At 44.8% G+C, this 14,496-nt stretch overlaps 1 protein-coding gene across 2 annotated transcripts in view; it reads left to right on the forward strand.

The window, feature by feature from the left end:
- arhgap20b (Rho GTPase activating protein 20b) overlaps positions 1-14,496 on the forward strand; it is a 42,176-nt gene that overhangs the window by 2,841 nt on the left and 24,839 nt on the right. Inside the window, exon 2 of one of the 2 annotated variants that reach the window (XM_024420221.2) lies at positions 2,882-2,964. The exons of the other annotated variant lie outside the window; for it this stretch is intronic. Within the exon in view, the coding sequence (XP_024275989.1) occupies positions 2,882-2,964 (83 nt within the window). The remainder of the gene's footprint in view (positions 1-2,881; positions 2,965-14,496) is intronic. 2 annotated transcript variants of the gene reach the window in all.

Below are 14,496 nucleotides of genomic sequence, written 5' to 3' on the forward strand. Positions count from 1 at the left end.
ACACAGGTGGACTTTATTGAACTAATTATGTGACTTCTGTAGGTAATTGGTTGCTCCAGATCTTATTCATGGGCTTCGTAGCAAAGGGGGTGAATACATACGCACGCACCACTTTTCCGTTTTTTATTTTGTAGAATTTTTTTGAAACAAGCTATTTTTTGCAATTCACTTCACCAATTTGGACTATTTTGTGTATGTCCATTACATTGAAATCCAAGAACAAATCCATTTAAATTACAGGTTGTAATGCAACAAAATAGGAAAACACCATTCAGAAAATATTTATATATATTTTTCTCACATTTACATAGGTATTCAGACGCTTTATTATGCGACTCGAAATTGAGCTCAGGTGCATACTGTTTCCATTGATCATCCTTGAAATGTATCTACAACTTGATTGGAGTCCAGCTGTGGTATATTCAATTGATTGGTCATGACTTGGAAAGGCACCAACCTGTCTATATAAAGGTCCCACAGTTGACAGTGCATGTCAGAGCAAAACCAAGACATGAGGTCAAAGGAATTGTCCGTAGAGCACCGAGACGACAGTATTGTGTCACAGATCTGGGGAAGGGTACCAAAACATTTCTGTAGCATTGAAGGTTCCTCCATCATTCTTAAATGTAAGAAGTTTGGACTCTTCCTAGAGCTGGCCGCTCGACCAAACTGAGCAATCAGGGGAGAAGGGCCTTGGTCAGGGAGGTGACCAAGAATCCGATGGTCACTCTGACAGCTCCAGAGTTCCTCTGTGGAGATGGGAGAACATTTCAGAATGACAACCATCTCTGCAGCACTCCACCAATCATTCCTTTATGGTAGAGTGGCCAGACGGAAGCCACTCCTCAGTAAAAGGCACATGACAGCCCGCTTGGAGTTTGCCAAAAGGCACCTAAAGGACTCTCAGACCACGAGAAACAATATTCTCTGGTCTGATGAAGCCAAGATTCAACTCTTTGCCCTGAATGCCAAGCATCAATGTCTGGAGGAAACCTGGCACCATACCTATGGTAAAGCATGGTGGTGGCAGCATCATGCTTTGGGGATGCTTTTCATCGTCAGGGACTGGGAGACTAGTCAGAATTGAGGGAAAGATGAACGGAGCAAACTACAGAGAGATCATTGATGAAAACCTGCCCTAGAGTGCTCGGGACCTCAGACTGTGGTGACTTTCCAACAGGACAATGACCCTAAGCACATAGCCAAGACAACGCAGGAGTGGCTTTGGGAGAAGCTTCTGAATGTTCTTGAGTGGCCCAGCCAGAGCCCGGACTTGAACCCATTCCAACATCTCTGGAGAGACCTGAAAACAGCTGTGCACTCCCCATCCAAACTGACAGAGGTTGAGAGGATCTGCAGAGAAGAATGGGAGAAACTCCCCAAATACACGGGTGCCAAGCTTGTAGCGTCATACCCAAGAAGACTCAAGGCTGTAATCGCTGCCAAAGGTGTGTTAACAAAGTACACAGTAAAGGGTCTGAATACTTATGTAAATGAAATATAAAAAATATTTTAAAAAATGTTTATACATTTGCAATAAATTATAAAAAACTTTTTTTTTGCTTTGTCATTATGAGGTATTGTGTGTAGACTGATGAGAAAACAAATATATTTGATCAATTTTAGAATTAGGCTGTAATGTAACAAAATGTGGAAAAAGTCAAGTGGTCTGAATACTTTCCGAATGCACTGTATATATAAAAGGTTGAAGACACTTTGAAAACCCTACACAAACGTACCCAATGAATTCTTCTATATAACAATCCATGTGCACTTATACTGCATACCAGCTGGATTGTAAAGTAGGAAAGGTTTAAATTGCACATGGTAATCATGCAGATGGATGAACCAACAGAGGAAATATTGGACTTCCACTTTCATTTAAGAATAGAAAAAGAAAATGAAGGTGAATAAATCAAATGTAAATAGATTTACAATACCATAGAAAATACTTGCACAGCAAATAACACAATATCTCAACCACACAGATTCAGTATTGAGGAGTTTAGAACCTCCCTGCAGCATTGTGTAGCTCTACCCCAAAGGCTAATAATACTGATATGGTGGAGAGGGCTTCCTTCACCCTCCAGCTGCCTAGCAGAGGCAGGAAACAGATGCAACTATACCACATTCTGCTTTCCATCACTTATGTAAAAAACATGTTTATTTTTTTTATTTATGCAGTGCTACAATTATATTGTATTGTATTTTATGAGATGCAGTAGCCTACATGGATGATGAGAAAAATATATGACTAACCATGTATCGAGTAGGCCTACAGATATCAATTCCTGGTACTAACTATTTTACAAGAGCTCAACCCAGTGGGCAAAATTGGTTGAAAAGACATCAGGCTTACCATGACTGCTGGACTTCACTACAAATTCCATCAGTATGATGTCTCATGCGTATATTTTCTCAATTATAGCCAGGAGAGAATGTAGTCTGCAGATCATATTTCTTTACTTCTCCGCCACTGACTGCAAACTTATTTTCCTGCTGCGTTGTTATAAATTACAGTACATGGTCAAATCAAGGCTCTCCTTGGTAAAATTAGATAGATGAAGGTCATTGCAAACCAAGTCATTATGAAACACAATCCAATGCTTTGAAGGTTGGTCATGTGTAATGAAATAATAACAAAATGCACTAACTATAAATCGCTCTGGATAAGAGCATCTGCTAAATGACTAAAATGTCAATGTAAATGTACAGTCTCTCCTAAATGTAAACAGTCTCTCCATAGACTATGTTCACGGTAGGGAATCATCTGTTGTTGTTAATTTGGAGGAACTACCCCTTTACCAAGCCACTTTTGGCTCCATGAATGAATGATCTGTTTAATTCATCCCTGATTGGAAAATCTCTGTTTTTCTCACAGAAAATGAGGACATCATTTCAGCGAAGACATTCTGGCCAATCAGCCATCACAAAGGCATTCAGCAAACCAAAGGGCCACAGGAGGTCAGCCATATGAATAATGCCAAACCATATGTCTGTCTGTCTGCACACTTGTTTTCCCTTTTTACTCATGCTACACTACATGACCAAACGTATGTGGACACCTGCTTGTCAAACATCTCATTCCAAAATCATGGGCATTAATATGGAGTTGGTCCCCCCTTTGCTGCCATAACAGCCTCCTCTCTTCTGGGAAGGCTTTCCACTAGATGTTGGAACATTGCTGTAGGGACTTGCTTCCATTCAGCCACAAGAGCATTAGGGAGGTAAGGCACTGATGTTGGGCGATTAGGCCTGGCTCACAGTCGGCGTTACAATTCATCCCAAAGTTGTTCGATGGGGTAGAGGTGAGGGCTCTGTGCAGGCCAGTCAAGTTCTTCCACACCGATCTCGACAAACCATTTCTGTATGGACCTCGCTTTGTGCACGGGGGCGTTGTCATACTGAAACAGGAAAGGGCCTTCCCCAAACAGTTACCACAAAATTGGAAGCATAGAATCATTGTTGTATGCTGTAGCGTTAAAATTTCCCTTCACTGGAACAAACGGGCCTAGCCTGAACCATGAAAACACCCCCAGACCATTTGGGACAGGTAGCATTTTCCTGGCATCCGCCAAACACAGATTCATCCATCAGACTGCCAGATGGTGAATCGTTGGTTCATCACTCCAGAGTCCAGTGGCGGTGAGCTTTACACCACTCCAGCCGACGCTTGGCATTGTGCATGGAGATCTTAGATTTTTGTGAGGCTGCTCAGCCATGGAAACCCATTTCATGAAGCTCCCGATGAACAGTTATTTTGCTGACATTTCTCCAGAGGCAGTTTGGAACTCGGTAGTGAGTCTTGCAACCGAGGACAGATTATTTTTACACGCTACGCACTTCAGCACTCGGCGGTCCCATACTGTGAGCTGTTGTTTCTCCTAGACGTTTCCACTTCACAATAACAGCACTTACAGTTGACCGTGGCAGCTCTAGCAAGGCAGAAATTTTACCAACTGACTTGTTGGAAAGGTGGCCTCCTATGACTGTGCCACGTTAAAAATCACTGAGCTCTTCAGTAAGGCCATTTTACTGTCAATATTTGTCTATGGAGATTGCATTTCTGTGTGCTCGATTTTATACACCTGTCAGCAACAGGTGTGGCTGAAATAGCCGAATCCACTAATTTGAAAGGGGTGTCCATATACTTTTGTATATATTGTGTATTTGTTTTCATAGCTCCATTTTTTCTCATGTCAGTGACTGATTGTGTTTACTCATGGTTCAGCCATAATAACGGTCTCATCTGACAGGAAAATGTACATTTTTCCAGCCATTGTAATTGTTCAGTGATACAATATTTGTATTACTGGCAGCTTTGCACAGGCCCTGTCGCTGCATTTACCAAGAAAGCAAACTAGAAGCAGACTGGTGACAGGATTATGTTGTCATGAGTTATTGAACGACATTATGCCATACTGGATATGATTTGGTACAGTATATTTTGTTAGTGTACAGCATAAGAATGCATATGCTCCATATGACCATAGCCACGGGAAGTAGGGGTGCTGAGGGTGCTGCAGTACCCCCTAAAACATGCAATTATTATTTATTTTTTCTTCTCCAAAACGGAGTGAACTGGGCCTTTACTAGTCCTTGTATTAGTGGACTGATAGAAATGTCTGTAGGACCGGCAAAAAAAATTTAAACACCCCCCACAACTACTTCCAGCAGCTATACGACCTATGGATAGCCTATGGATGTGGTTTACTATTCTCTCATTTTAATCTATTTAGTTTTTCCAATGACGTTTGTACTGCTCTTGAGCTGTGGAAGGGCTAGCATTTTGTTTCCATGTTTGAACCTCTCTTCTCCAAGCCCTGCTCTAGCTCACTGTCTCAGTGACGCATAACGCACACGGCACTCCACAGTCTCAAGGTCTTTAGCGCTGCCATCTGCAAAGAATTCCTGCCTTTATTTGGTCTCAGAGCTTCTCTATCATGGTAACAGCAGCTAAATAGTGAGGAGTAACAAAAACAACCCCTGTGAAATACGGCCTGTGGGGCTCTTGCCATCTTGGATTAGCTCCTACAAAAGAAATGAAGATAATTTAGTCTCCATCTACCTTTTGGATGGCTTTGTTTACAAAAGATCACTATTAATCGACACTTAATTCTGTAGACATTTAGATTCCCTCCCTCACTGTGCCCTTTTTTGTCTCATAGTCATGAACACTGTAGTACATGCTTCTGTATTTGCAGTAACGATCATAGACATTTCAACATTGATACGAACTCAATCATTGTCATTTGACACCTTTGTGTGTGCTGGTAGTCCCAGGTGGTACTGGTAGCTGAGTTGTAGTCACTGGCATAGGACACACCCCGCACAAGCTTTTGGGGGCCCAAATAGCATATGAACACGTCATAAACCATGAAAAAATGTTTAGAATGACAGGAAATTAGCTTACGGATTCTTTAAAGTCTGGACAATCCTTGTACGGCAGGAGAACTTTATTTGTAGAATTGAAAAAATATTTTGTTGCATTATTTGGAGCTTAATATTTTATAGGGAAAAGATTTGTTTTGGGAATTTTCAAAATACTTTCAATATTAGTCATTTACGTGTCAGCTTTATGCTTGGAATTACCCTTGTCCGGAGCAAAGGATCCAAATGTCAAACTCTTCAAAAAAGTGTTAAAGTGTTGTTTCTTTCAATAGCCCTCTGTGACTTTAAAGAAAATGTATCAACCCATGGAGGTCTGGATTTGGAGTCACACTCAAAATTAAAGTGGAAAACCACACTACAGGCTGATCCAACTTTGATGTAATGTCCTTAAAACAAGTCAAAATGAGGCTTAGTAGTGTGTGTGGCCTCCACGTGCCTTTATGACCTCCCTACAACGCCTGGGCATGCTCCTGATGAGGTGGAGGATGGTCTCCTGAGGGATCTCCTCCCAGACCTGGACTAAAGCATCCGCCAACTCCTGGACAGTCTGTGGTGCAACGTGGTGTTGGTGGATGGAGCGAGACATGATGTCCCAGATGTGCTCAATTGGATTCAGGTCTAGGGAACGGGCGGGCCAGTCCATAGCATCAATGTCTTCCTCTTGCAGGAACTGCTGACACACTCCAGCCACATGAGGTCTAGCATTGTCTTGCATTAGGAGGAACCCAGTGCCAACCGCACCAGCATATGGTCTCACATGGGGCCTGAGGATCTCATCTCGGTACCTAATGGCAGTCAGGCTACCTCTGGCGAGCACATGGAGGGCTGTGCGGCCCCCCAAAGAAATACCACCCCACACCATGACTGACCCACCGCCAAACCGGTCATGCTGGAGGATGTTGCAGGCAGCAGAACGTTATCCACGGCGTCTGCAGACTGTCACATCTGTCACATGTGCTCAGTGGGAACCTGCTTTCATCTGTGAGGAGCACAGGGCGCCATTGGCGAATTTGCCAATCTTGGTGTTCTCTGGCAAATGCCAAACGTCCTGCACGGTGTTGGGCTGTAAGCACAACCCCCACCTGTGGACGTCGGGCCCTCATACCACCCTCATGGAGTCGGTTTCTGACCGTTTGAGCAGACACATGCACATTTGTGGCCTGCTGGAGGTCAGGAGGAGGTCAGTGCTCCTCCTGCTCCTCCTTGCACAAAGGCGGAGGTAGCGGTCCTGCTGCTGGGTTGTTGCCCTCCTTTGGCCTCCTCCACGTCTCCTGATGTACTGGCCTGTCTCCTGGTAGCGCCTCCATGCTCTGGACACTACGCTGACAGACACAGCAAACCTTCTTGCCACAGCTCGCATTGATGTGCCATCCTGGATGAGCTGCACTACCTGAGCCACTTGTGTGGGTTGTAGACTCCATCTCATGCTACCACTAGAGTGAAAGCACCGCCAGCATTCAAAAGTGATCAAAACATCAGCCAGGAAGCATAGGAACTGAGAAGTGGTCTGTGGTTATCACCTGCAGAACCACTCCTTTATTGCGGGTGTCTTGCTAATTGCCTATCATTTTCACCTGTTGTCTATTCCATTTGCACAACAGCATGTGAAATTTATTGTCCATCACTGTTGCTTCCTAAGTGGACAGTTTGATTTCACAGAAGTGTGATTGACTTGGAGTTACATTGTGTTGTTTAAGTGTTCCCTTTATTTTTTGAGCAGTGTATTAATAATTTACCAGTATATGCATTGATTTTTATCTGACTCAATTGATATCAAAACCCACATCGCTAAATGTGAAAAATCCTGTTAACTCTTCATTGATTGATTGAATTCTTACTAATAACCCCCATAAATATGTGTCTCGTGGAGTATTTGCATATGATCTCAGTGATCATTGTCCCATTGTAAGTATTAGAGATACAAAACAGCCAAATACTAATCATCATTTAATTAAGAAGATACACATTCAAAAGTTTGTTGAACTGATTTAGCCACTATTTCCTGTATTCTTGACCCTGAGTTGGCTTTAGAAAATGTATCCTCCATATTTATTCATCTGGCAGATAAACACGCCCCTTTGAACAATTCAGAGTCAAAGATAGATCGAACCCTTGGTTTTCTTCTGAATTATCTGAGCTCATTCAGAGGAGAAATCAGACCTGGGCCATAGCAAGAGAAACTGACTGTAGTGGACTGGCAATCTTTCAGACAATTGAGAAAGGGAAAGGGGGACACCTAGTCCATTGTACAACTGAAATGCGTCTTCCGCCTTAATCGACATCCATGTCTTCGGCGCCCGTGGAACAGTGGTTTAACTGCCTTGCTTAGGGGCAGAACGGACAGATTTTTACCTTGTCAGCTCTGGGATTCGATCCAGCAACCTTTCGGTTACAGGCCCAACACTCTAAACAGATGTTCAAAATTTTGGAAAACAGTAAATGTACTTTAATGTCCAAATTCTTCTTCTTCCCTGCCTAAGCAAGTTCTGTCTGACTCTGACATCATAACTGAGAAGAATGGGATAAGTGTTGCTTTTAATCATTGTTTTATCTCGGCAGGCTTTTTATTTTGTCAATCAATCGACTGCTCTTCCCTCTGCCAGCCTCTAGCTGACTCGATGGTTAACCTGTCAACTTATAGCGAATCTCTGTTTTTATTTCAACAATTTACTATCTGTGATGTGCTAGATGCGGGAGCTGATATGCTTGATCCATTTTTTCTGTAGCTCTCTGCCTCCCTTATTGCTGAATCATTAACCCATATTTTTAACCTGACGATTATATCTGGTACTATCGCCAAGATTTGGAAGGTGGCCCTGTACTCCCCCTTCACAAAGAAAGGGTGATGATCTGTCATGGCTGTCGAAAGAAGCGGACGAAGGTGCAGCGTGGTGAGCGTACATTTTCCTTTTATTATAAAAATCACGCCAACAAAACAACAAACGAAAACAACCGTGAAGCTTACAGGGCACAATGCCTCAAACAAAGTTAACTACCCACAAACACAGGTGGGAAAAAGGGCAGCCTAAGTATGGTTCCCAATCAGAGACAACAATAGACAGCTGTCCCTGATTGAGAACCATACCTGGCCAAAGCAAAGAAATACAAAAACAAAGAAAATTGAACATAGAATGCCCACCCAAATCACACCCTGACCAAACCAAAATAGAGACATAAAAAGGCTCTCTACGGTCAGGGCGTGACATGACCCTTGTGTCCTAAATAATTATCGGCCTATTTCTAAACGTTCTTGCTTAGTTCAAATATTTGTATTCTTGATTCATTCTCAGCTAAGATCTTTATCTTTTCAGTGTAATCTAAATATACATCAGTCGGGTTTTAGACCAGGTAATATCCCTATCTCTGTTGCATCCTTAGTTATTGTCACATGGAATGATGCTGGAGAGACAAAGCAGGTACGGGGAGTCAAACATTTAACAAATAACGGACATGGAAAGAGACAGGAACAGCGTCAGCGAACAAGTAACACAAACAAAAGACAATCAATGCAGAAGAGGGGAACAGAGCTGGGGAACTGACAAATATAGGGGAGGTAATAACAGCTGATGAGTGAGTCCAGGTGAGTCCAATATCGCTGATGCGCGTGACGAGGGAAGGCAGGTGTTCGTAATGGATGATAAGAGTGCGTGATGCAGGGCAGCCTGGTGCCCTTAAGTGCCCGGAGGGGGCGGGATGTGGGAGCAGATGTGACAGTAACCCACCCCCCCCTCCTCTTGGGGTGCAACCAGGAGTCCCACCTGGGCGAACCGACTGAGACCTGGGCGCTGAGCAAGCCAGTTGGAGCATGGGAGCCCAACGAACCGGCTGAGGCAAGACGCCTGTCGATCCCGCTGCAGAAGGAGCCTGAAGATCCGGTGGAGTGTGACGTGGGATGGGAACCCGCCAAGCCAACTGAGGTAAAGAGACCTCTCGAGCCAGCCGGGGCATGAAAGCTCGACGGGCTGGCTTAGGCACCCCCGGTTCCATTGGCGGCGGAATCCACCCCGACGTCACCAACAAACAAAAAAAACTCCTTGACCGGCTGGGTGAACAAGAACTGACTAACCGGCTGAGGCCCAACGTGGGATGGGCGCCATCCAAGCCAACCGGGGAAAGGAAACCTCTCGAGCCAGCTAGGGCGTGGAAGCCCGGCGAGCTGGCTAGGCATCCCCGGTTCCATCGGTGGCGACCCAGAGCCGATGACACCATACCAACCAGAACGTCAGTACTCTCCGATGCTTTGTGTGTTGGCTTCTGCATTCTGTCACATGGAATGACGCTGGAGAGACGAAGCAGGTACGGGGAGTCAAACATTTAATAAATAATGGACATGGAATGAAACAGGAACAGCGTCAGCAAACAAGTAACAATCAATGCAGAGCTGGGGAATTCTTATTTATTTTTTACATTTATTTAACTAGGCAACTCAGTTAAGAACAAATTCTTATTTTCAATGACGGCCTAGGAACAGTGGGTTAACTGACTGTTCAGGGGCAGAACGACAGATTTGTACCTTGTCAGCTCAGGGATTTGAACTTGCAACCTTTCGGTTACTAGTTTAACGCTCTAACCACTAGGCTACCCTGCCGCCCCAAATATAGGGGAGGTAATAACAGGTGATGAGTGAGTCCAGGTGAGTCCAATATCACTGATGCGCGTGACGAGGGAAGGCAGGTGTTCGTAATGGATGATAAGAGTGCGTGATGCAGGGCAACCTGGCACCCTCTGCGGGAGCAGACGTGACAGTTATAAATTATGAGGTTAACTGTATGGATAGAAGGCTACATTGTGCTGTTCTCTTCATTGACCTGTCAAAGGCTTTAGATACTGTTGATCACTCACTGCTAATTCAGAGGCTTTTCTGAATTGGCCTAGGCTCTATCTGAACTACAGTCTGCCTTCACTGTATACAGAAAAACTTTGTTGACCTGAAATTAGTACTGAATGCAGGTAATACTAAGTATACAGTATGTTGTTCTCTAGAGCACATAAAAATAAGTCTGATTTAAGCATACTGTACTTTGGATGGTGTCCATACAGTGCATTTGGAAAGTATTCAGAACGTTTGACTTTTTCCAAATGTTGTTACGTAAAAGCCTTGTACTAAAATTGATTACATGTATAAAAAATGTCAAACTGAAATATCACATTTACATAAATATACAGACCCTTAACTCAGTACTTTGTTGAAGCACCTTTGGTAGCGATGGCAGCCTTGGGTCTTTAGGAAAAGGACGCTACAAGCTTGGCACCACTGTATTTGGGGAGTTTCTCCCATTCATCTCTGCAGATCCTCTCAAGCTCTGTCAGGTAGGATTGGGAGCGACACTCCACAACTATTTTCAGGTCTGTCCAGAGATGCCACTCCTGCATTGTCTTGGCTGTGTGCTTAGGGTTGTTGTCCTGTTGGAAGGTGCACCTTCACCCCAATCTGAGGTCCTGAGTGCTCTGGAGCAGATTTTCATCAAGGATCTCTCTGTACTTTGCTCCGTTCATCTTTCCCTCGATCCTGACTAGTATTTGAGTCTCTGCCGCTGAAAAACATCCCCACAGCATGATGCTGCCACCACCATGCTTCAAGGTAAGGATGGTTCCATGTTACCTCCAGACGTGACGCTTGGCATTCAGGCAAAATAGTTGAATCTTGGTTTCATCAGACCAGAGTGACCATCGGGAACTCTGGAGCTCTGTCAGAATGACCATTGGGTTCTTCTCCCCCGATTGCTCAGTTTAGCCAGGCAGCCAGCTCTAGGAAGAGTCTTGGTGGTTCGAAACTTCTTCCATTTAAGAATGATGGAGGCCATTATGTTCTTGGGGACCTTCAATGCTGAAGAAATGTTTTGGTACCCTTCCCCAGATCTGTGCCTCGACACAATCTTGTCTCGGTGCTCTACTTACAATTCCTTTTGCTCTGACATGCTCTGTCAACTGTGGGACCTTATATAGACAGATCTGTGCCTTTCCAAATCATGTCCAATCAATTGAATTTACCACAGGTGGACTCCAGTCAAGTTGTAGAAACATCTCAAGAATGATTCATGGAAACAGGATGCACCTGAGCTCAATTTTGAGTCTCATAGCAATGGGTCTGAATACTTATGTAAATAAGGTATTTCTGTTTTTTATTTTTTATAAATTTGCAAACGTTTCTAAAAACCTGTTTTTATCATTATGGGGTATTGCATGTATATTTATTTAATCAATTTTAGAATAAGGCTGTAACATAACAAAATATGGAAAAATGGGTCTGAATACCTTTCCAAATGCACTGTATATACAGTACCAGCCAAAAGTTGACACACCTCATTCAAGGTTTTTTCTTTATTTGTATTATTTTCTACATTATAGAATAATAGTGAAGATATTAAAACTATGAAATAACACATATGGAATCATGTAGTAACCAAAAAAGTGTGAAACAAATCAAAATATACTTTATTTTAGATTCTTCAAAGTAGCCACCCTTTGCCTTGATGACAGTTTGCACACTCTCGCTTTCGCTACACCCGCAGTAACATCTGCTAAATATATGTATGTGACCAATGAAATTGTATTTTATTTGGCACTGTATATCTTGTCCACGCTTACAAATATCTGGATAGTACCGTATATTGTTGAGTTAGTTAAGAAGCTGAGAATAAAAATGGGCTTCTTCTATAGAAACAGGTCCTGTCTCTCGCTAAATAGTAGAAAGCAGATTATTTAGTTAACGTTCCTATCGCATCTATATGAATGTAGCGCACTGCGCTTTATTACAGGAGACAATTTTAGTACTCATCACTGCATTCTCAAACAGAAAGTTGGATGGCTGTCTTTGATGTCATGTACATTACTATGTTTTCATTTATAAATCCCTTTAACATCAAGCCCCTCTGCACCTAACATCATAACTAAACTTTAGACATACGAGTTACCACACTCTGGAAATTCCTTTGGTCTTTACTGAGTTAACTAAAAGCTGATTTACCTTTCATTCACCTTATTTATGTAACAATCTTCAAAATGTTCTTAAATGTGATGTTCTGGTGCCACGAGGGCAATTCAGAAAGCTGATTGAGCAACTTATTACTGATGAATTTGTTTGTATTTTAGGACCGCATTTTACTTTCTTTCTTTGTATTTATATGTTGATGTTTGTATGTTCTGTAATTGTTAGGGGTGTGTACGGGAGGCGAAGTCAGGCGCAGGAAAGCAGAGTGTAGTAAACAGGTGCACTTTAATTCCGGTCCAAAAATGACAGCACATAAAAACATAAAACGTGGCAAAAACATATAACATAACAAAAGTATAGCGCCTGCCAATATCCACATAACAATAAACAATTACACACAAAGACATGGAGTGGAACAGAGGACTAAATACATGCAGTGATTATGGAATGAAAACCAGGTGTGTATGGAACAAGACAAAACAAATGGATAAATGAGAAATGGAGCGGCGATGGCTGGCGCACCGACACCGGCCTCGGGGACGACCCGGAGGGCGATCCAGCCGGCGATGGTGAAACTCCCACAGCAGTTCGGGGTCCAAAACATCCGCAACCGGGACCCAGCACCTCTCCTCCGGACGGTACCCCTCCCACTGAAGGCCCCCTGCCCGACGCCTCGAATCCAGGATGGAATGAACGGAGTACGCTGGGGCCCCCTCGATATCCAGAGGGGGCGGAGGGACCTCCCGCACCTCAGCTTCCTGGAGCGGACCAGCCACCACCTGCCTGAGGAGAGACACATGGAACGAGAGGTTAATACGGTAATCAGAGGGAACTGTAATCTGTAACACACCTCGTTCACCCTCCTCAGGACTTTGAATGGCCCCACAAACCGCGGACCCAGCTTCCGGCAGGGCAGGCGGAGGGGCAGGTTTCGGGTCGAGAGCCAGACCCGGTCCCCCGGTGCGAACACCGGGGTCACACTGCGGCGACGGTCCGCGCTTGTCTTTTGGCGAAGCGCGGCTCGCTGGAGGTGAACATGGGCGGCCTCACATGTCTCCTCCGCACGCCTGAACCAGTCGTCCACCACAGGAGCCTCGATCTGGCTCTGATGCCACGGCATCAGGACCGGCTGGTACCCCAATACGCACTGAAAGGGGGAGAGGTTAGTGGAGGAGTGGCGAAGCGAGTTCTGTGCCATCTCGGCCCAGGGCACGAACACCGCCCACTCCCATGGCCGGTCCTGGCAATAGGACCGCAGAAACCTGCCCACATCCTGGTTGACTCTCTCTACCTGCCCGTTACTATCGGGGTGAAATCCCGAGGTAAGGCTGATCGAGACCCCCAGACGTTCCATGAACGCCTTCCAGACTCGTGACGTGAACTGGGACCCTGATCAGACACTATATCCTCAGGCACCCCATGGTGCCAGAAGACGTGAGTAAACAGGGTTTCCGCAGTCTGTAGGGCCGTAGGAAGACCGGGCAGAGGGAGGAGACGTCAGAACTTAGAGAAATTATCTTCAATGACCAGGATCGTAGTGTTTCCCTGTGAAAGAGGTAGATTGGTTAAAAAATCCACAGACTGGTGTGACCAAGGGCGTTGTGGAACGGGTAATTGGTGTAGCTTACCTCTGGGCAGGTGTCTCGGAGCCTTACACTGGGCACACACCGAGCAGGAGGAAGCATAGACCCTCACGTCCTTAGCCAAGGTGGGCCAACAGTACTTGCCAGTCAGACAGCGCACCGTCCGACCGATCCCCAGATGACCAGAGGAGGGTGACGTGTGGGACCAATAGATCATGGACAGCAGACGGAACGCGTCCAGCTCCCACATGACCGGCGCTACCAGGCAAGAGGCCGGGAGTATGGGAGTCTGATCCATGGGTCGCTCCTCTGTGTCATACAGCCGGGACAGTGCGTCTGCCTTTGTATTCTGGGAAACTGGTCTGTAGGACAGGGTAAACACAAAACGGGTAAAGAACATGGCCCACCTTGCCTGACGAGGATTCAGTCTCCTCGCTGCCCGGAAGTACTCCAGGTTGCAGTGGTCAGTCCAGATGAGGAAAGGGTGTTTAGCCCCCTCAAGCCAATGTCTCCATGCCTTCAACGCTTTAACCACAGCCAACAGTTCCCGGTCCCCCACATCATAGTTACGCTCCACTGGGCTGAGATTCG

This window comes from Oncorhynchus tshawytscha, linkage group LG30, assembly GCF_018296145.1.
Source record: "Oncorhynchus tshawytscha isolate Ot180627B linkage group LG30, Otsh_v2.0, whole genome shotgun sequence".
Classification (NCBI taxonomy): Eukaryota; Metazoa; Chordata; class Actinopteri; order Salmoniformes; family Salmonidae; genus Oncorhynchus; species Oncorhynchus tshawytscha.